The sequence below is a fragment of the Carassius carassius genome, chromosome 8, assembly GCF_963082965.1.
Source record: "Carassius carassius chromosome 8, fCarCar2.1, whole genome shotgun sequence".
NCBI classification, from domain to species: Eukaryota; Metazoa; Chordata; class Actinopteri; order Cypriniformes; family Cyprinidae; genus Carassius; species Carassius carassius.
In genome coordinates this window covers 6635086-6659264 of record NC_081762.1, presented here as the reverse complement: position 1 = coordinate 6659264, position 24179 = coordinate 6635086, and the positions used below count along the sequence as shown (strand labels likewise).

Sequence of the window (24179 nt, the reverse complement as noted above, 5' to 3'; positions counted from 1 at the left end):
ATTAGTGTATTATTTAAGGTTAAGTGGAGAAAAGGATTTTAAATTCAATGCAAAGAGGCAAATTAAAGTCATTTTGTGGCCAGAAAAATAATAATTTCCATTTGCAATGCCATTGTTTACCCACTCTAATAAATATACATACTCTAGTTGCTCAAAAGAGTATTGCAGGTCATAACTGCTTACTTATTTTTAGGTTTTGCATTTAAATAAATATTTAGACATGATCAAACACTAGATTATACATTTGAAAAAGATACTCGTATAAGCACACACAAGTGAATATTAATTAATGCAAGAAAATACTGAGTTTAACCCAAGAAAAGTAAGTACAGTAGGCCTATTCATGTGAATTGATAGTGAATCAAGAGATCAAAATTGATTAATGGTCATCAGCATCGTAATCGTATCAAATTATTTCTATTTTTTCCCTCTTGTAGAAACACTATTGTGACAAAACATATATTTAAACATATACTCTCATTCACCACTATAGAAGTTTACCCAACTATGACAACTTCTGCTTGAAAATATGAAAGGGTTATGTAACTACATTCAAGATAAATTAGTTTTTTTAATGAAATAAAATGCCTACATGTGCACTGTTCATAGTATATCACCATTAATAACCTTAATAAGTAGCATGAATAACATGGAGTGCTTTCTTAAATATATTCACAGTAACGACAACAAAAATAATATTACAACTTACATCTTACATTATTTTCTCAGATATGGACAAGGGAAAGAAGAGAAGAGCCATCTTGTTATTTCATAGATTTTTATTTAATTTTACATAGTAAATGCTCAGCTGCAAAAACATGTTATGAAACACACAAAGTAAATTAAATTCACAAGTAAAGTAAAGTAAATTATATTATTATATGAAATAAATAAATACAAATATGTATATTATTAGGTGTTTTTTTGGGGGGGGGGTGGGGGGGGGTGGGATTGGGGGACCCCCCAAGAGCTTTGACTCAATTCGAACACTGCTTGTAAGAATTTTCTCTGGGCTCGCTCAGAGAGTATGCCTGCACTTAAAACGTGTTCAGTGTGCGGTTCAATATCAACCAATAAGATTCCATGTACGATGTCGTGTTTTCATTGGTCAGTCGTTGAAGCCTATTTCTGATTGGTTGTTGCCGTTTTGACAGCGTTTATGCCAAGAGCAAAGAGAAAGAAATCGAAGAGAAGAGTACTTGGCCATGTGCGAACGCACTGAACGCAGTCTAAGCACATACACGTTTACATTAAGTGAAGAGGAGAGATTCGCGATTGCACTGAACACGTTTTAAGTGCAGGCATACTCTCTGAGCGAGCCCAGAGAAAATTCTTACAAGAGCAAGGTGTATCTGAGAGCGCGTGCCCAGTTCCCTCGCGCGAGCAGAGAGATTCGCGCTCTGCACATTATATTCCGCGCCCGAGCAGAGAGAGTTGCGCTCCGCATATTGGCTGTGTCCAAATTCAGGGTCTGCATCCTTCGGAGTACTCATTTGAAGGATGTTACGTCACAGCGCCGCGACGAAGGCTGTCCAAATTCGTAAGATCCTTCAAATGCGGCCCACAAATACGTCCTCCTTTTCCCCGTATTGGAAGGATGGATGTGGTGGATCCTTTCCCGTCCTACCTATCCCATAATTCTTTTCGGCAGAGCGTAATGGCGGACGAAGCGAGCGGTAGCGGAGTGGGAGAGGAGTCTCCATTTTTATTTCTCTTAGTTGCTCAAACAATGGCTACACACATAAAAATGTCTCCCTTTTCAGGAATTAATGCTGTTGGTAAAAAGTTTAAAACATGCCAACTTGCAGATGACACAGCCATCTTTTTAAGTGACCGAAACCAAATTGGGACTGCAGTAAGTAGTATCAAAAAATTTAGTGATGTATCAGGGTTGGTAATGAACATTAATAAATCAGTTTTGTTCCCCCTGAAAAATTGCAATCTGGCCAGTTTTGATGGAATACCAATTAATGAAAAAGTGACTTATCTTGGAATTGTAATTTGTAAAAATAAAGAGGAACGTCATAAATTAAATTTTGATCCAATTGTTAAAAAAATACAATTTAAATTAAATTCATGGTTAATGAGAGATTTATCTCTATTTGGCAGGGTCTTAATATCAAAGGCAGAAGGTATATCACGCTCTGTATATGTTGCCTTATCACTGGATATCCCAAAAAATACAATTAAAGAATTGGATAAAATACTGTATGATTATATCTGGAGGAAAAAACCCCATTATCTAAAAAAAGATGTTATCACAGGATGTAGAGACGAAGGTGGTCTGGAAGTGCTGGATTTTCATACTATAAATAATACTTTTAAAATTAAATGGATTATAGAATTCTTTAAAAAGCCCTGACAGCATCTGGAATGCTTTTCCATCATATCTGTTCAATACTCTTGGTGGCATACATTTTCTACTGAAATGTAATTTTTCTATTGATAAAATTCCCTTGAAATTAGCTGACTTCCACAAACAAGCCCTTCTATCTTGGATATTGATATATAAACACAACTTTAGTCCACATAGATACTTTATTTGGAATAATAAAGAAATTCTTTATAAAAATAAGTCTCTGTTTTGTCAGCCATGGTTTGATAGAGGAATTCTGTTGGTAGGACATTGAACAAAGATGGTTTGCTCATGTCATATTCAGAATTTCTTCAGAACTTTAACTTCCCAGTGACACCAAAAGAATACGCAGTTGTATTTGATGCAATCCCTACAGGTTCACTTCAAATTCTAAAACACATATCATTTACAGATATTAGTGCTGAATTTAATAGAATTTTTATTGGAGATACAGACATTACAAAGAAAGAATACACCAATAAATATATTAGAAATCAAATTTCATGCTCGGTTCCACCTGCTGCAAAGTTTTTTTGGTATTCAACCATGGGTGATTTAAATTGGGAAAAGGCAAACACTACTATTTATAAATATTGTATTAATAATAAAATAAAAGAAGTTTCATTTAAAATTTTACATCAAATTTATCCTGTTAAAGATACGCTAAGAAGATTTAAAATAAACATAGAAGAGTATTGTGTCTTTTGCCAATCAAATAGGGAGACTATTTTTCATTTATTTTATCACTGTATGTACACAAAAAAATTTTGGTCTGATTTGGAAGAATTTATAATCACAAAATTGAATGTAAACGTCAGAATCAATATTTTTGATGTCATGTTATACTTTTATTTATGTGGTTTGTCCAAAAATTTAATTTTTGTTATTCAACTGTTTATTATCTTCGGAAAATACCATATTCACAAATGTAAATGGTCTAATTCACAACCTAGCTTTAATGTATTTCATCTGGACTTTAAAACATATTACAAAACAATAGAAAACATGCAAAATATGAAGGCTACAAGAACATTTCATCTCCTGAAGGAACTGAATATATTTTAATTTTCCCCTTCTATAAATTAATATGTTATTATCCTCTGGTCTGTACATTTCTTTTTTTTGTTGTGCAGGTTTCACAGTATTTGTAGTGTTCTCTGTACCTATTGTCCTGTGCATTGTTCATAATAAAGTTTGAAAAAAAAAAAAAAAAAAAAAGAAAAAAAGGAGTGGGAGAGGAGTACGTTTTTTAAAAACTGGCTTTTCAAAAAAATATTTTTTTTCAGTGGTTGTCTAGTTAGGCATTTTGTTTTAAAACATAAATGAAAATAGGCTATAATGGCTTACCTGGATATGACTGTCTTGTAGTCTGATATAAAAAAAACTCTCCGACAATGAGCAAAGAAAGTATTTGATTTATTTAATTGCTTTATTCCTTCAAAAAGATTTAAAATGAAGAGAATAACTTTGTTTGTCCATTTTCCCGCTTCTTGCTTAGCGCTGTCACGGTTGCTAGGCGACAGGATATGAGCAACGTGTAAGGGAGGGAACTGAAAGAAGGGTAGGCTGTCCAAATTCACAAACACCGACTTCCAGGTTTCGCGGTCGTCGGAGGACCCCTCCTCCTTCAACCGGGTAGGAAGGATCCTAAGGAGGATGCAGACCCTGGGTGCTTCTCAATATCCCTCCTCGTCTCCTCTCTCCTCCGTCCTCTATCCTATGACCCGGAAACCGATCGAGCTCAGCCATCTTGAAGGACATCTCAATTCTCTAATTGCACCGCGAGGAGTCGAGGATCGAGGAGTGAGGAGGCTTCCAGAGGAGTCATGAGCGAGGATACACAGGTGCATCCTATGCGGAAGAGTTTTATCGACTAAAACGTGACGCACGTATCAATTCTCCTCCCCCTTCACATCGGTCACAATAATTTTGATTTCTACTTTACTTTTGCAGTTTATATAAACCACACACCTCACATATTTCAACAGGGTATCTTTCTTTATTATGAATTTCTTAAATAAACAAATTTCAACAACATGAGGGCAGATCCTCTGAGCGCTGCTGATGACTCAACGAAGTGACGCGCGAGTGATCAAGGATTCCAATGTGTAAAAAAAGCTTTCATTCGATCCCTCCGTCCTCGCGTCTTTTCCTTGCAGCCTTCCCTCGCATCCTACAGGGGGCGGAGCTGAGACGCGAGGAAAGGAAGCGAGGAGAGGAAACGAGGATGCACAAATAAGATTTGAAAAGCACCCCCTGAATTTGGACACAGCCATTATGTTCCGCGCGCGAGCAGAGCGATTCGCGTTCGCGCACATTATATTCCGCGTGCGAGCGGATTATATTAATTTAAAAAATCTGCTCCTTGGCTGTGGAATGAGTTTCAAAATATTGCTCAACTAGAAATAATTCCTTCTTTGAATGTGTTTAAAAATATATTGCGATGTAAAAATGAATGAAGTGTGTGGCTGTTTTAATTAATTTGGTGACATTTGATTAATGTTTTTATATTTACCTTGTCTGTTTAGAATTTGTTTTATGTGTTTTGTAATTATGTGAAACTTTAATAAGGCCGTCTTGGCCAGGACTCCCTGGAAGAAGAGATTTTTTTAATCTCAATGGGACCTTCCTGGAAAAATAAAGGTTAAATAAAAAATAAAAAAAAATGGTTGTAAATCTAGTTCAAGTTATTTTTAGCACGACATATTCAACTTTAATCAGGTAATTTCACAACAACAAAAATGTGGCTAGTAAAAATGCTGTGTGGCTAGTTACTTTGGAAAACCACTAGCCACAATGGCTAGTGAGCAAAAAAGTTAATGTCAAGCCCTGGTAGAGACCATGTCAATGAGAACACAGATCATGAATGTAGCTCACTTCTAATGCATGTAGCTCACAAGCTGATTATCTGAATCAGGTGTGTTAACAAAGAGAGACATACAATATGTGCAGAGCAGTGGGGTGCGAGGACTGGAATTGAGAACCGCTGCCTTAGCAACACCCTGGCAACCACCTAGAACAACTTAGCGACTACTAAACAACACCCATGTAGTGACACAATTGCAACCACCCAGAACACCTGAGTAACAATCTGGGAACCACAAAGAACACCTAGGTAACATCCTCACAACCAAAATGTAAGTATGGAAATTTGATGTGGTGTTCACCTGTGCTGGCTTTGAAGTGAATGTGTTCTCGCTAGTTTCTCAGGGCCCGAAAATAGAGCAAAAATGAAAAAAAATAATAGAAAGGAAGTGCCCACAAAAGCAGCATTATCAGCTGCTTCTATCTGAACACTCACATCTGTGAGAGAGCGGATCAGGACAGGTGGATATGGCTGTCTTGAAGGCCTGGGGTTTCAGGCAGATTGTTACAATTCTTCAGCAGATTTGAGAGCCTGTACGGTGCTGATGCTCGTTAAGCCCATTGCCCTTTCGAAACCAATTTCAGCGTCTCTGCACCCATGCCTGTTTGAATATGTGGTCAGCTTGCTTTTTCCGGTGCTTGGCTTGGGTCTGGATTACGACAGCACTTTCCCTGCTCTGGGTCACCGGGATCAGCCTCACTCAACAGCACATCCATACATATAATCCCATCAGCCCCAGCAGGGAAGAAGAGGATTTCAGGGTGACTATGAGGACTTGGACAGAAGATTAGTCCACTGAATATCTCATTCCACCTCACAAATGGAGAGTAAGATCATCAGATCAGGGATCATTTGCTTGCTTTACATTTCCACATGAGTAGATTCAGAGTTTATCTGCTGTTTTTAGCCAGATAATTTAGAAATGTCAGAAACATGCTGAATAATTTGCCAGAATGTGCTGTATACACTGTCAGAAAAAGAAAAGAAAAGAAAAAGTATATTATTATAAAATAATGAAAGTACCAAATTGTACTTTTAGGGGTACAACAGTCTTGAACTGGGGCAGTACCCTCAAAAGGACACCGTTGTACCTTGTTTACCCCTAAAGGGTTAATATAATACTAAATTGTACCTTTAGGCATACAACAGTTTGTAACTGGGGCAGTACCCTCAAAGGGGCAATTTGTAGTATGGCAGTTTGTCACTGGAGCAGTACCCTTAAAGGGATGCCTTTGTACATTCTCACCTTTGTACTTAATTTATTCATAAAGGGTTAATAATAGTACTAAATTTTACCTTTAAGGATACAACAGTCTGTAACTGGGGCAGTACCCCAAAAAGATACCTTTGTATCTTCTTTACCCCTTAAGGGTTAATATTAGTAACTCTACCTTTAGGATTTAAGTACTGGGGCAGTACCCTCAAAGGGGTACCTTTGTTTATTCTTTACCTTCTTTTTGCACATTTTTCTTTTTGATAGTGTAACAAAAAAATCATACTGCAGTAAATTCCACAATGGAATGCTCAACTTGACTTTCCAATTTCAGGAGCATCTCTGTTTTAATTCCATGTAAGTAATGCAGTTGCTTTAATGAAAAATATTCATTTCATGATTTCACAACTCTTTCATGTTTTTGTAGTGAGCATAAAGTGTACAGTGTGCAGTATTCAGTAAGCTGCAGTCTGTAGCCCCATCTAGTGGCTGCTAACAAAATAATAAAACGTTTACTAAATGTTTGAAAGCAAAATAGTTGTCAATAAGAGGAAAGAAGGCCATGTGTTCATGAGAGCACAAGTGGGTTTGTGAGTGTGTGTGAGCTGGCTTTGACATCATCAGAGATCAGAGCACACCTGCACACTGACCCCAATCCTTATCATAAGAATCTTACTGTCAATCACTGAGACAACTGTTTAACACACTCTCGCTCTGCAGAGTCATGGTCTTGTGCAGGAGAGAGGAAACAACAAACACATGCGGTCTGATGATTCGACAGAAACACAGGCAAGAAATTATGGAATCAGTTGTGAGTATATAAGCCTTCTATTCTACTATATTCTATTAGACAAAATTATTGTTCTTATTACAAAATTACAATAACGTGTTTATTTATTAAAATATCTGTGGACAAGTCACAAATCTTGTCATAAGATTGTCACAAAAAACAAAACAAATAATAAACAACATCTTTTATTTGAAATCTTAAAAAAATTAGTTTTATTTTAGGTAGAATAACAAGCATGGCAAATTATTGTAGTTTTCTATATTTTTGTTAATGCTATTTGTAACAATGCATTGTCCTATTTTGCATATATGCATACATCCTCCACTTTTAGATTAAACTGATGTCTTTTTAAATCAGAAATAAAACATTCTGTGCCACCGAAGAATAACAAAGCTACTGCAATATAGAGAAATATAAAGTTTTTGTAGATTATCAAAATGGCCATAATAATAATAATAATAATAATAATAAAAAGTGTTTGACATTAGTTTACTTTGAACAAATATTACAATGATTTATGTAAGAAGTAGTTGTACATTAAAATGTAAATATATCCCCTATTATCAACATGATTATTAGCTTTATAAATATTATGATTATTTTTTTATCGTTTTTTTAGTGATAGTTGTTCATTAGTCCCTTGTTTGTCCTGAACAGTTAAACTACGTGGTCTACCTTTCCCCACCTTTTTTGTGTATTTGAACCCTTTCCAACAATAACCATATGAATTTGAGATCCATCTTTTCACGTTGAAGATAACTGAGGGACTCATATGCAACTATTACAGAAGGTTCAAAAGCTCACTGATGCTCCAGAAGGAAAAAACATGCATTAAGAGCCAGTAGGTGAAAACCTTTGAATAGAATGAACATTTTTCTCATTTTGCCTATATATATATATATATATATATATATATATATATATATATATATATATATATATATATATATATATATATATATATATATCAGAGATGCTCACAAGTCTCTGAGCTAGAGTCTAAGTCAAGTCTCAAGTCTCTGAGCTAGAGTCCAAGTCAAGTCTCAAGTCTCTTTATTATATTAAGTCTCTGGTTATAATAAATGATGCATCACGTACAGCGACCCATCCAAGCTGCTTAGAACACTGCATAGCTATATATAAGGAATTCAAAGCATGTAATATGTTATTATGACACCTCTATCTATTAGCATACAGTATCAGCTTTGATTTTGGTATATAATCAGTGTAAACAGGCTATTGCAACATGACAAAAACACCAAGAATGCTTTACTTTTAAGTTAATATCTGTATTTTGCATTGTAGCATGAACACACAGTACAGTACAGACCACAAATTAAGAAAGACCAAATATGGTCAAACATCACATTGTAGCTAAATGCAAAACGCTATTGCAACGAACCAAACAATGTGAAATATACGAAGAGTTCAGATGCAAAAGCCTCTAAGTGCAATCTGAAATTTTCTTCTAGAATGATAATTTTTATCAAGCTCGTATATTTAAGTTCAATAATTTCACTTAAATCACAATGCAAATTAATTGTCATTTAAGTGAAATTACTGAACTTAAATATACAAGCTTTATAAAAATGATTATTCTAGAAGAAAATTTCAGATTGCACTTAGAGGCTTTTGCATCTGAACTCTTCATACTATCCACAAAAATTAACACACTACAGGGCTTGCAGAATTATTAGGCACGTTGATTTTCTAATCATTTTTTATTGTGCCTGGGAATAAAAAATGATCAGAAAATCAACGTGCCTAATATTTCTGCACACACTGTACACTTCCTTATGATAGAGAATCCTCAATTATTTGTTATTTACTTAGTGGCTGGATAGCACAACATTCAAACGCTCAACATTTTTAGAGTGAATGTGAAGCAACTGACCAACTTATGGCCTGTAACTTGTTAAGAACAAAATGTTTAGAAATAATAATAAAAAAAAAAATCCAAAGGATGAGATTAGACTGGTTAACCGGGCCACAAAAAACATTTCTGGCTTCTAGGTGTCCTTCAGTGGCCTAAGAACTAGAAAAGTCTTAAGCAACAGAATGGTTACATTGCAAAAAGATCAAGCTTGACAGTGTCTTTGCACGAAGTCTGGCTCGGTGAGGGCGCATTATAAGGCCTCCATGACTAAATACCCTTTCTACTGGTGCACTTGTGGCAGGAACTGCAAGCAAATTTCTCAGAATTTAATGTAATCAAACAATCAGACAAGTAAACACAGTCTAGATTGTGATAAAGAAAACATTGAAGTGATAGAACAAACTCTTCCTTATTAAATGGAGTTTAAATAACCAGACACGCGGTCGGGTATGGAAAAATCACATCAAAACTGAAAATGAAAAGCGGGACCGGCGTTGCGAGGAACGCTGGCGAAGGCTCACTTCTCGAAGAGAGCCCTCCGGGATCGAAGCACACGTGAAATCATACGCAGCGCGCTTTGATCCCGGGCAGAACACGCACAGACCGTGTGTATCCCTGCCTCTAACGTTTAGCTTTGTTGAGTAGGGAGGAACACACAATCTGAACGCGGTCTGGATTCACCCTTCAGATGCCAGTCTTAGCTTTGCTCAGCGCCTAGCGCTTGCTGAAGGTATATATATATATATATATATATATATATATATATATATATATATATATATATCATATTTATTAGTATTATTTTTTAGTATTATTTTTTTATTATTATTTATTTATTTTTTCATTTAGTACTGCCTTTTCAGAAGCTACAGAAGATTTTACCCCCTGGCTCTTAACACATCGTTGTTCCTTCTGGGAAATTATTTTCTATATGACTATATGTATGTATTATTATATGTAAACATCTTTAATGTGAAAAATCTTTTTCAGGTCAGTACTAAATAAACAACTGTAAACTTTTCATTTCAAGTGTAAGTAGTGACCAATAATTTATATATTTTTTGACGGAAGGTAATTCAACCATCTGCTCAACATGTGCTCCTGAGAACGTCAATCCAATCAGAGCAGGGCAACAGCCAGTCAGCCACTCCCGCAAAGAGCCAGGATGCAGTCAAGAAGTGTCAAAAACTGCAAAGAACCCAGCGACTAGAGGAGGATCAAAGCAAATCCAGCTCGTCAGCAGGTGAATTATTTGATGATGAGAGCAAACTGGCCCCAGCCGGCCCTGCCAAGGGTCAGGGTGCAGCCAAGAAGGCCCTGCTAGTTGCCAGCCGTGTGCTGGAAAAGACAATGTGGAGAAACCCGCGGGACCCCGGGACTGAGGCAGTGGGTAAAGTCGGGAGAAGGATGGCTGTTAATGACATTCAGGAAGCTGTACTCTGACTCTTTGACCTGAAGAGGAAGTGCAGCATGCGGTGTACTTGAACATGGCAATAGAGTCATGTTTACTGAAGATTTTTAAACCCTCTTGGGTTTAGATGGGAAAACAGCTCAGTAATGTCGAACACAGCACAACATTCCTGATCCGAATATTGGTATATAAGGGATTGTGTTCTGATTATAATAAAATAATCCCAGACAGGGGCATCAGGACATTTACATAAAAAATATTACACTACTAATAAATAAAACCTATCTTCTTATGAACTAGTGTTAAGAAAACATCCAAAAATACACAAAAAAGTGTTTATTTTATTTATTCAGTTTATTTATTTGTGACTGTAGATTTCAATTACAGTACATCCCTTTAAGGCTGAGCCAGAATTTTCAGATTTCGGTTATGGAAATGTATGCATATTAGTGCATTTTTTTATTAAATAATGCCCCATTTATGTATTTAACCCGTATGTTATGTTGCGGGTCAATTTGACCCATTTCGATTTTTGAGCTGTCAGAAATACGAGTTTATCTGTGATTTTATTCTTGATATTTTGTGACTTTTTCTCATTTAGTGCCATAAACGTGCATGCAAAGTGAGGATACACCGATGTGTTTTGAGGTGCACACAAATAATTTCTGGACGATTTTGATGTTCGTGGGTCAATTATGATGCATGGTTAATCTTTTTTTTTTTTTGCTTCAAGGCAACTGTACAGACCCAAATTAAACATATTTCTTGGATATATGTTGTTTATTGGTGTTTTGCTATCCTGGTAAGGGAAAAATTTTCTCATTATTTTCAGTGCTGAAAAAGACTTTCTCAGACTCAGGTAAAAGTGAGCTATCATTTCTATTTTCAACGTATATGAAATTTCTTCCAGAAATTTTGTAAGTTTTTCTCATTTAGGGCCATGAACGTATCTAAATAAGTTGTGTTCCAAATTTGAAGTTGATATGAAAAAAGTAAATAAAAAATGAGGTTCCTATGCAATTTTGTGCATTATACCAAAATTAGCCACTTTTTTATGCAGTTGTTCTGTCGCAAATGTATACATTTTTCTCTCAATATTTCTTCTATCGTAAACCACCAAATATGGAATCTTGAGACTCAGACCTTTCCAACTATATGTTTTTTGTCAAGATTAAAAAAAAGTTTTGATTCTTAAACACAATACATTTTGTAAAATGACTCGCCCCCATTAAGGGGCAGGAGCCTTCTAAAAGATTTTAAAGGACCATTTCAATGACCGATTTCAAAATTAAATTAGTTTTAAGGTTTTACGATTTAAAATTATATATAATTTATGATGATTAATAAAATGTTGTGACAAAGGTCAGAACTCCTATTATGTATATGTTTTGAGGCGCACCCTTGTCATAAATTAATCTATTATTGTTCCTACATAATTTGTAACAGAAACAGTGATAAAAAATCTATTAAGGAGTCTTAGACCTTACTAACGATATATAGTTTGTCATGATTAGATTAGGATTTAACTGTAATATAGTAGTATAGAGTATAGTCATATAAAAGTAAACTTCTACCATTGGGATGGGAACAGTTAGGGGGTTAAAAAATATGGTTAAACATTTTTTTTAAATCATACTTTTTTATATTAATCGCTTGCGTGACAAATACTGATATTAAAAATGTTCTGAACATACCTAATTCGTTCTTGTTTTTAATAATGAGATATTTAGGGAATTGCAATCATCTCTCACAGCAGCCAATAAAAATGTAAATTATCACTGTTTATTTCCCTCTTTTACATAAATCAATGAAATGTTTAGAGTTTAAGATGCGAATAAATCGCTTTTCTCTCTGGAGACCAAAATTACTATAGTGCTAAATGACTAAAATGACTTTCACAGAATGTAATTTCAGCACTATAGTGCTTGTGCTAAAATGCCACTCTACTAGAAAAAACAGTAGAAAAGAACACTAGATGGTGATTATGGGATATAGGGGTGGTTTACTGTTTATTAAACCTAAATAAAACCTAAATCTATCTATCTATCTATCTATCTATCTATCTATCTATCTATCTATCTATCTATCTATCTATCTATCTATCTATCTATCTATCTATCTATCTATCTATCTATCTATATGGCTACCAAACAAGAAAACCAATTTTGACCCCTGATATAGAGACACTAAAGTTATTTATATATATATATATATATATATATATATATATATATATATATATATATATATATATATTAAAGTAACAGACAACAAATGCAAAAGCCTTCTTTCCACAAATCTGTTGTAAGCTGTAATGTAATATTTCCGTAATTAAATCTTCATATCTGAATGACCTTTATATCATTTAATGTCTCCCCTTTTGAGCTCCAAGCTCTTCACCTCATTAGTCATTCTTGTAGATCTGCATCTGTGCAGACCCATCAGTTGTCTTCTGCTGGACTTTGCCCTGTGCTAAAGTTAGTGTGACCTCCAGAGAGACCCCTTACAAAGGTAGAGGATGGAAATAGAAGAGATTTCCTTTCAACGAGACGAAGCAGTTACTTCCTGCATGATTTTATTGTCTGATGTTTATTTATGTGTGACTCAGTTGTTGATATGTTTTACTGAGCATAAAAATGGGATTTAGGGAGTTTGGAAAGTGCGTCTGTGCAATTTTATGTGTCCGATATCTGTGAAAGTACTCTGCGGTGAGACATACAGATGTGACTTGAAAAGTAAGACTGGAGGAAGAAGGAATGAGAGAAAGCAAGGGTCTTCAGAGACACACCATGCACACAGGATATCTGGCTCGTTCAGCCTCAGAGAACAAGACGATCAGAAAGGAAAAGCTGAAACTAAACAAAAAAAAAAAAAGAAAAAAAGAACACCAGAGAAGTCCTGCATGTTGACATGAGCTCAGTGTAGTTAACACAAAAATATTTTAAAGTAGGAAAAGTTATTTTTAATTGAGTTTCCTCTGAGAGATTAACTCCACTAATACTTTGACATTTAGTTACTGCTTGTGTTTAAAGAGATTAGTACATTTTGTACAAGAACACACATTCTGGAGTAAGTCTCTTATTTAGTTTCCTAATATTTAATTTGTCTGTCTGTTTGTCCAACTGTCCATTGTTCTGTCTATCAGCCTGTCTGTCTATCGTATCTGTCCATCCATCCATCCATCCATCCATTCTTTCTTTCTTTCTATCTCTCTCTGTCTCTGTGTGTCTGTTATTGTATCCACTGTATACCTCCATGCATCTGTCATTCTTTTTGTCTGTCTGTCTGTATCCATCCATCCATCCATGGTTTTGGGTGTCTTGAACCAGGTACAGTAAATGTTTTCTAATTTGCATTTTAATTTAATTATTGGACTGGATATCTTAAACCCAGAACAGGTTTTGGAATGTTTAATTGGAATTATGACTTCTGCTTCCCCCTCCTAAACTAGAATGGATGTTTGTAATTGTGTGTTTGTTCTTTTGTAAATGTGGGGTTTCAATCAAGTGAAAAAAACATCTTAAAAATTGAAATAGTTAAAGGGATAGTTCACCCACAAATGACAACTGTCATCATTTACTTGGCCTCATGTTGTTCCAAACCAGTATGAAATTCTTCTTTCATTCTGAATGTTTCACAACCCTGGAACATCCACACTCACTCTGCACACATTTTCTTAATTCTTTTACTTTTCAAAACAGAAAGTTGTTTATTTAGTTATTTGACACACCAGGTTTATTTAGTTACCAGGTTTATTTAGTTATTGACACACCAGGTTTGTCAGAAATGTTGTGGCTACAAGTCACCTATCAGCCCCATTGGCAACCTGTGTTCAGCTCAGCCTGACCTGGAAAGACTAAAGCCATGAAAACAAGAGGGAGAGAGTGAAGGAATGGGAATGAGAGAAAAAGAAAGACGAAGAGAAAGAAAGTGACAAAAATATCCCAGAAAGTTGCTCTATAATTGGCGCAGTCTGTCAGAGCCCTATTTTATGTGCGTGAGCAGGGCAGGGCAGCCATCTCGTCCCCACTGAAACCTAACACTTACAGGAGCAGATCCTTGTCCCTCCCACCTCCCAGCAGAGGAGAACAGACTCCACAACACTCTGCTCATCACTGCAGGATTACTGTATGTGTGTGTGTGCCATCACACCTGTACATGACCTTACCTGGAGCTTTATTTCAAGGAGGATGCTGGTTTGATACTTCAGGTGTCTGTGAGGTGTGTTTCAGGAGGAGGTTGAAGAAGATCTTCTTGTTCCCACAAACTGATATAACAGGTAAGAGTGAGGTTTATCATATCCCCATATCCCATCAGTGCACGTCTCGTTATAGTTTCTTAATTGTTGATATTTTATGCTAGAATATTCAGCCATCATATCTCGATAGCTCTGTCTGGTCTTACACTAGTGCTTTGGTTCAACATGCTGTTCAGTTGTTTTGTCACAACCTGTATTGTTGAAAGCGCTATATAAATAAAGGTGACTTGACTTGCTTTGTTCTTCCACTTTTTTTGAGAACTTTAGAAGAAAACAAAAGGCTGGTTTTTACATCTCAAAAGGGGAAGAGTGAAGCTTTCTGGTTTATTCATCAGCAGGTGGCTCCCATGCTGGTCGTTTAGCAGAGCTTTGGAGTTTGGCCGGAGTGTTAATGGAGAAAGGTTTCAGAGACTCAAAACTAGAAATGTAAATGCAGTTACAACTGCAATTCACTGCATCTACAATGAATAGAAATCAGGTAATAGGCCTGGTAACCAAATGATTGTAGGATCCAGGGAAGGTAAACAATATGTTTTGGAGCCGGTAATCGAAAGATTATAGGCTGTGGGACTGGTAAGGCAAATTTTGTAGGACTTGTAAACTAAAGAATTGTAGGTTGTCAGGCAGGTAAAAAAAGATGGTAGTTCAAAGGGCTGATAACAAAATGATTACAGATTATTTAAAGACTGAAGATTGAAGAGCATTTTAATGACCCAAAGAATGTTTTTCCACAATAAAGAACCTTTTGTGGAATGGAAAGTTTCCATTGATGTTAAAGTTTCATCATGGAGCCATAGATGCCAATTTTTATTTTTAGACTGTAAGGCTGGTAAACAGAAGGCTGTATGTGACCATGACATTTGTGCCTAAAGGTCTTAACTTAAGCCCATGATACACTTTGGCCAGTAGTGTGACATCCATTTCATCATCAGTAGGGTCTGTGGATGTCCATGCCCACTTTACACATACGGCCTAGTCCATTCTCTTCATGGACATGGTTTGAATATAACTGCTTCTGGAAGAGTATAAAAAAGCAACTGTACTGTGCATGTGTCAAAGTCATCTATCAGTGCTCATTCACAGTTGAGTATACCTTATAGCTGTGCAGACACAGATGAGCATGAGACGGAGTGGAACGTGGAAAAACAAGTTTATCCATACCTTTAATCTCAGGTTCTTTCTGGACATTGACCATATAACTTTTAGTTTAAAATATTTTTTAACCAACATTTGTAGCAGTGAACAGAAGGGCTAAAAACAGAAATGGGTGTTCACTGCGACAAACATTTCATTTGAGTTATTTTAATCTCTTTTTAGCCAAGTGCGGGTCCATTAGTTTTAGAAAGCAGCAGGTAATTTAGGCTAATAGCTTGACCAGAGGGCTGGTAAAACAATGTGCCCTTTAATACTTCGGACTTCTAAACTGACTGCAAGAACACAGAAGTCTTTGCAACTCTGAAATTTGATGTCCATAGAGATGCCAGCCAACATACCAGCTGGTATACCACATCTGAATAAAAGGAGGTTACACATGGCTGTTTCTTTCCACAAAACATAACTGTTGTTTACTTCAAATATATAAATGCTCTGGTTACACTTTGGGACAATACAGTAGTTAAATGAATGCAGGATACTTTCACAGCATCAAAGAAACATAAGAAGACCTGCTCTGGTCAGAGGGTTCAAATAGCTCATCATGCTGAGAGATACTGTGGGCTTTTAAGACCAAAAGCAATGAGCAAGTAAGGCTTTCTGGGTCATATGATGATAATGCAAACCTTCAAGAAAAAAGGAGGGAGAGGAATGAGATAATATTATGCAATATTATGCGGGGAGTCGTGGCCTAATGGTTAGAGAGTCGGACTCCCAATCGAAAGGTTGTGAGTTTGAGTCCCGGGCCGGAATTGTGGGTAGGGGGAGTGCATTTACAGTTCTCTCTCCACCTTCAATACCATGACTTAGGTGCCCTTGAGCAAGGCATCGAACCCTCAACTGCTCCCCGGGCGCCGCAGCATAAATGGCTGCCCACTGCTCCGGGTGTGTGCTCACAGTGTGTGTGTGTGTGAGTGTGTTCACTGCTCTGTGTGTGTGCATTTTGGATGGGTTAAATGCAGAGCACAAATTCTGAGTATGGGTCACCATACTTGGCTGAATGTCACTTCACTTCACTTCATTTATGGAAAGGAACAAAGAAAAGACATTGAATTGTGTGAGAGGAGGCATCAGGCCGGGAGTTCACAAGGAATTGGAATGTTTTCCTGTTGGCCTGACAGATCCAAAATTTTTAATTTCTAAATGCATCAGTTAGTACTGGAAAGACAAAAGGAGGATTTTTAACTCACTAACTGAATCAATGGCATTTTTACATGGCATTAGAGTCCCAGTTAGCTATATTGTCCTTGATGAAGGTTTTGCAAAAAGAATGGTAATTTTTGCTCCTGAAAGTTAGACAGCTTAAATGAAACTGCCTATGAGGATGAGATGCCACATCATCAAGGCTCTGCAAACCATAATTCAATGCTTCCCAACGTTGCTGCCTCGGTCTCTGATGAAAGTGTGCTCCCTGGGCTGTACTAAACACCACTAAATCAGAAGAACACCCTATTTATACCAAAACATCAGTTCAGCTTAGCCAGAGGAGAGTGGTTAGTCACCAGTGGTGGAATCTATAGTGAAGTGAATGGGGGAATGAATTACAGTTGGACGTAAAACTTTCTCAGATTTTATTTTCTGTTATCCCTCCTTGTTTACTCTGGTTTGCTAATGGAGACCTACTATATTTCATTATGTGTTATTTATAATATTATGTATTTTTTCTAAATACATATTAAATACACATCACGTGCATACTAGAATTTTTGCTAATGTATATGTCTATCAGAAAACAAGCATTTTTTCTTCACTGTGCACTTCACAATATACCTGGTATTAGGAGCAACTACTTTTCCCGAGGTGTCCATCACACATATGGATGAAGGATGAATCTCATGGAAACATATGTAGGTCACACTTCATACTTAAAAAATAAGATTAAAATTAAAAATGTAATTGCAAAGTGATTTTATATTATTTAAAGTATTGTGGAGAGTGGTGTGTTTAAAAGTCATGAAAAACAATGACTTAGCCTAAAGCTTAAAATGGTAAATAGCCCTGCATTTACTTACATACTGTTTTTATGAGTATGCCTCATCTTGTTATCAGCTTAAACTGAAACAGCAACTTGAAAGAACATATCAGGATTAATTTGGTCTGCACCGGTAGTACATCAGTTAGTGCAGAGCTAACATGAATCATACTCTCCACTTCTGTTTGCAATCGTTCAATATAACTCAGCTCACAGTCCAAATGACTGATCACCTCACATTTGTTCTCATGCCTCTACAGGAGCAGCAAGTTGATGATCATCGCACCTTAGTGGGAATATCAGCAAACAACAGCGGAGAAGGAGATGAAGTTTCGATTTGGGCTCAGGATCTCTTTGGTCCTTACCATACTGGCTCTGACTCTGTACGGAGGCTTAGTTGAGGGACAAAGGGCAGGTGAGGTCAAATACTAGCCTAAATATACAGTTTTCATGGCCCCTAACCACATCTCTGTTTAACTTTAGCTTGGTGGTTCTAATTTTGACTTTCAGTGAGTCTGTTGTAATGTGTGTAAACTGAGGTTTTGAACCTGACATACTAGTAGCTTCAAGTTCTTTGCAAAATTCAGCCCATGTATTATCCAACCGGACCATGGTGGAAACACAAACCTCATAAATCTGTGGCTTAACTGTATAGACACAGCCTGTAAAATGTCATGTTCTTTGTCCCAGGTTGCAAGAACGTCCACTATGATCTGGTATTCATTTTGGACACCTCTTCCAGTGTTGGCAAGGAAAACTTTGAGAAGATCCGGCAGTGGGTGGCAAACCTGGTGGAATCTTTTGATGTAGGTGCGGAGAAGACACGTGTGGCCGTGGTTCGCTACAGCGACCGTCCTACCACCGAATTCAACCTAGGCAGGTACAAAACCCTTGACGAAGTTAAGCGTGCTGCTGGGAACATCCGCTATTTGGGAGGGAACACCAAAACTGGAGATGCCATCAGCTTTACCACCAACAACATCTTCACAGAATGGGCAGGGGCGAGGCCTGCCAGTAAGGGCATTCAAAAAGTGGCAATCTTACTAACAGATGGCAGGAGTCAGGATTTTGTTTTGGAGCCATCAATCGCTGCAGCGGCTGCTGGAATCAGGTTGTTTGCCGTAGGGATTGGGGAAGCACTGAGAGAGGAGCTTGAGGAGATTGCAGCAGAGCCCAAAAGTGCTCATGTGTTCCATGTGACGGACTTTGATGCCATTGACAAGATCAGGGGCAGGTTGAGGAGGAGACTCTGCGAGAGTGAGTATTGATTTTGCACCATGTACAGAACATGCTTAAAAAAACAATAATAAGGTTCCAAAAAGGGGTTTTCACAGTGATGCCATTGAACAGGTGTCCAAACCTGTTCCTGGAGAGCTACTGACCTGCAGAGTTTAGCTCCAGCCTTAATAGAACACACCTGAACCAGCCAATCAAGGCCTTTAGACTCACTAGAAAACTTCCAGGCAAGTGTGTTGGAGCTGGTTGAAACTAAACTCTGCAAGGCATTGGTCTTCAAGAACCAGGATTGGAGGCCCCTGCCATAGAACAAGCCAGGAAAATGCTGGTCCTCAAGATCCATTTTAGCTCCAATCCAACTCACATACCTATAGCTTTCTTGTAAACCTGAAGATGCTATTATCTGGTTCAGGTGTTTTTTTATTATGCTAGAGTTAAGCTCTTCAGGAAAGTAGGCCAAAGTTGCCCATCCTGCTTAGGAAGAACTATTTTGGGTTCCCCAAATAACCTTTCAGTGAACAGTTCTTAAAAGAACCATTTATTAGTGTGAAGAACATTTTGATAATCTCAAGAACCTTTTACCACTACAAAGAACCTTTTGTGCAGTAGAAAGTTTCTTGATCAGGGGTTTCCAAACCTTTTCCTGGAGGGCCACTGACCTGCAGAGTTTAACTCCAAACCTAATTAAACACACCTGAACCAGCTGGTCTTCAGAATTGCTAGAAACTTCCAGGCAAGTCTTTTTGAGCTAAAATTGGCCCTCCAGGAGCAGGACAGTTCTTTACTGAACTGTAGATATCAATAAAGGAACTTTAGAGATGACTTTCTTTATACAGTCAGATATAGGTGGGAGTTGACTTAACATGTAATTGACTTGACAGTTAACTAAAAACACTACATCTAATCTGCTTTTGTTGGCACACATTTCCATTCACAAGAAGGTCTGTTCTGTGCCATACAAGACTTGTTGGAAAGGAAGCTCTTTGGCCTGGACATTTTTGTGGTTTCTTGGTTCGGTGAGCTCTGAGTAAAGATATGTAGTAAGTACAAGAGAGCTCAAGTGTTTTTACAGATAACATCTGCTCCGCAGGCAAAGATGACCTAAAACTGCATGTGGGATTGTCTTTGGAGGCCATTACAAACAACAAGCTTGCATTAAAACTATGAATATAGATTCAAAAATACATAAACCCAAACCGTTGAGGCATGTGGCTTGTATTGACCTTCCAAATGCAAATTATGTGTATGCATAGTACAACCCGAATTCCGGAAAAGTTGGGACGTTTTTTAAATTTTAATAAAATGAAAACTAAAGGAATTTCAAATCACATGAGCCAATATTTTATTCACAATAGAACATAGATAACGTAGCAAATGTTTAAACTGAGAAATTTTACACTTTTATCCACTTAATTAGCTCATTTAAAATTTAATGCCTGCTACAGATCTCAAAAAAGTTGGCACGGGGGCAACAAATGGCTAAAAAAGCAAGCAGTTTTGAAAAGATTCAGCTGGGAGAACATCTAGTTAATTGATATCAGGTCTGTAACATGATTAGCTATAAAAGCTTTGTCTTAGAGAAGCAGAGTCTCTCAGAAGTAAAGATGGGCAGAGGCTCTCCAATCTGTGAAAGACTGCGTAAAAAAATTGTGGAAAACTTTAAAAACAATGTTCCTCAACGTCAAATTGCAAAGGCTTTGCAAATCTCATCATCTACAGTGCATAACATCATCAAAAGATTCAGAGAAACTGGAGAAATCTCTGTGCGTATCGGACAAGGCCGGAGACCTTTATTGGATGCCCGTGGTCTTCAGGCTCTCAGACGACACTGCATCACTCATCGGCATGATTGTGTCAATGACATTACTAAATGGGCCCAGGAATACTTTCAGAAACCACTGTCGGTAAACACAATCCGCCGTGCCATCAGCAGATGCCAACTAAAGCTCTATCATGCAAAAAGGAAGCCATATGTGAACATGGTCCAGAAGCGCCGTCGTGTCCTGTGGCCCAAGGCTCATTTAAAATGGACTATTTCAAAGTGGAATAGTGTTTTATGGTCAGACGAGTCCAAATTTGACATTCTTGTTGGAAATCACGGACGCCGTGTCCTCCGGGCTAAAGAGGAGGGAGACCTTCCAGCATGTTATCAGCGTTCAGTTCAAAAGCCAGCATCTCTGATGGTATGGGGGTGCATAAGTGCATACGGTATGGGCAGCTTGCATGTTTTGGAAGGCTCTGTGAATGCTGAAAGGTATATAAAGGTTTTAGAGCAACATATGCTTCCCTCCAAACAACGTCTATTTCAGGGAAGGCCTTGTTTATTTCAGCAGGACAATGCAAAACACATACTGCAGCTATAACAACAGCATGGCTTCGTCGTAGAAGAGTCCGGGTGCTAACCTGGCCTGCCTGCAGTCCAGATCTTTCACCTATAGAGAACATTTGGCGCATCATTAAACGAAAAATACGTCAAAGACGACCACGAACTCTTCAGCAGCTGGAAATCTATATAAGGCAAGAATGGGACCAAATTCCAACAGCAAAACTCCAGCAACTCATAGCCTCAATGCCCAGACGTCTTCAAACTGTTTTGAAAAGAAAAGGAGATGCTACACCATGGTAAACATGCCCCGTCCCAACTATTTTGAGACCTGTAGCAGAAATCAAAATTGAAATGAGCTCATTTTGTGCATAAAATTGTAAACTTTCTCAGTTTAAACATTTGCTATGTTATCTATGTTCTATTGTGAATAAAATATTGGCTCATGTGATTTGAAAGTCTTTTAGTTTTCATTTTATTAAAATTTAAAAAACGTCCCAACTGTTCCGGAATTCGGGTTGTATGTTTTAGTGCTGATGAATGCATAGCACACCAGACTTGACATTCCTTACTTAAATTAGTGAAAGCAGGAGAACAACAACACCTGGAGCTCTTTAGTTTGAAGTGGAAATCTGAGTCCTAAGTAGCACTAAAACTATCCAGAACTCGTGTGTACTAAAAATAGTATTAAAACGACACATTTTGTTGAAAGCACACTCTTTAAACATTCATCGGTATTTAAAGAGGTTGTAATGCAAGCCTTTTCCAATGCCTTATTTAAGTCGGACAACCTTGTGGGAAGAGAGGGAACCACTTTGACTTAGCAGGGAGCTGGAGAGATAAAAAGAGAAAGAAAGAAACTGATTCATTGTGAACCCAAACCATGACCCTTCCCTGATTGCAACCAAAAGTCCTCTTCTGAATAGCTCTAATCACATACATGACTCAACTTGACAATCTCACTGCCAGCTATAGACTTTTTTGCCACATTAGGGATTATCCTTCAAGCATTTAGAAAGACTGAGACTGCATATCAGGTCCAGTTCTGTGATAACCAAGATCATCTGGAACTAGCGTTGGCATCTAAGAACACTGGTGGTAAGAAAACATTGCATCTCCATGGTCCGTTATTTTTGCCATGGAAATTACAGTCCTACTGTTTCAACTGGAACCAGGCTCCACAATACTATTTTTACTTTTTAATCTTTGGCTTTAATTTGTTTTATGTGAAAATATCAACAAAAAAAAAAATTCTAATTTAGAATAGGATACATTTTTTCTCTCATTTTATTATTATTATTATTATTATGATGATTATTGGCTATATATATATACATTTAACTTTTACCAATTTAAATGGTATGTTTTAATTAAATAGGATAATGACCAGGATGTTACAGTAATGACAAAATATCTTCAAAAAAAATAATGCTATAATGCAAAAATTAGCATTAGAGTCCTTACAGTTCTTTCACTGGGCCATTTTTTTTATTTTTTTATTTATTTATTTTTTATCAAACTTGAAATTAATGAAAAATGTTTGTTTGACTGGGTAGTTTCATCACTTAGTGTATCTGGGCTTTGGTTCAGGTCAGTGATCCACCCATGGCCACCACATGCCAGATCTGTAATCAGTGGTGGGACGCTGCTAAACAGAACAGCAGTGCACCGTAATAGTGTTGGGTGTGCTAATTTCCTCATGTTTGCTTTAGCATCTGTTGTTCCGGTTTTCTAAACTGGTTTTGATTAACTTAATGGGCATTTCAAACAGGAGAGAAAACATTTGATAAAGCCCTTCCCCTTTTTTGTGACTCTGAGGATAGCTCACACTTACCTAGATGATTCAGATATGGTATCCATGAAGATTAATATTTTGTGTTGGACACAATAATGAAATAGGATTGTTTCTGTATGCCTATTGCATCCAAGAAAAATTGGATGTGAGGTGTTTCAGTTGCTGATACTGGCATTCTGGATGGTTTTAAATGTGTTGATATGTGGTTGCTAGGGCGTTTTGGTTTCTTACTGGTTATGTGAGTACTTTAAGTTAGCAAAAATATACAGCTGGTTATAGTTTTACAAAGTCATCTATGTGACCCTGGACCACAAAACCAGTCTTAAGTCGCTGGGGTATATTTTTAGCAACAGCCAAAAAAACATTGTATGGGTCAAAATAATAAATTTTTCTTTTATGCCAAAAATCATTATATCAAGTAAAGATCATGTTCCATGGAGATATTTTGAATATATTTCAAAACCTAATTTTTTATTAATAATATGCATTGCTAAAATCCTAATTTGTACAACTTTAAAGGTGATTTTCCCAGTAATTCGATTTTTTTGCACCCTCAGATTCCAGATTTCAAAATAGTTGTATCTCGGCCAAATACTGCCCTACCCGAAAAATCATACATCAAGATTATTATACAGCTTTCAGAAGATGTATAAATCTGAATTTTGAGAAATTTACCATTATGACTGGTTTTGTGGTTCAGGGTCTCATATGACACAGCACTTTCTAAAATGCTGCATCATTCTCCAGCCTGAAGGTGATTAATTGCTGATCAGTCGTTACCAATTGGGCCCTTTTAAGCATGAATACACATTACATCGTTAACTAACAACATCTGGAAACACTTTTTAGGTGCATCATGGTTTATATTCAGTTAAAGTCATTTTACCAACTGATCATCCTTAGCATCTCTATGATTTTTATGTGATCCAAT

The 24179-nt window shown here is 37.0% G+C and overlaps 2 protein-coding genes across 2 annotated transcripts in view; one reads left to right on the top strand and one right to left on the bottom strand.

Annotated features, from left to right (window-relative positions):
• Nucleotides 1–24179, bottom strand: part of stpg1 (sperm-tail PG-rich repeat containing 1) — a 382184-nt gene that overhangs the window by 352048 nt on the left and 5957 nt on the right. The gene's annotated exons all lie outside the window — the stretch shown is intronic.
• LOC132145097 (collagen alpha-1(XXII) chain-like) overlaps nucleotides 14631–24179 on the top strand; it is a 51454-nt gene continuing 41905 nt past the window's right edge. The window contains exons 1-3 of the mRNA XM_059555829.1: nucleotides 14631–14791; nucleotides 18155–18309; nucleotides 18585–19151. Of these exons, the coding sequence (XP_059411812.1) occupies nucleotides 18219–18309; nucleotides 18585–19151 (658 nt within the window). The 5' untranslated portion in view covers nucleotides 14631–14791; nucleotides 18155–18218. The remainder of the gene's footprint in view (nucleotides 14792–18154; nucleotides 18310–18584; nucleotides 19152–24179) is intronic.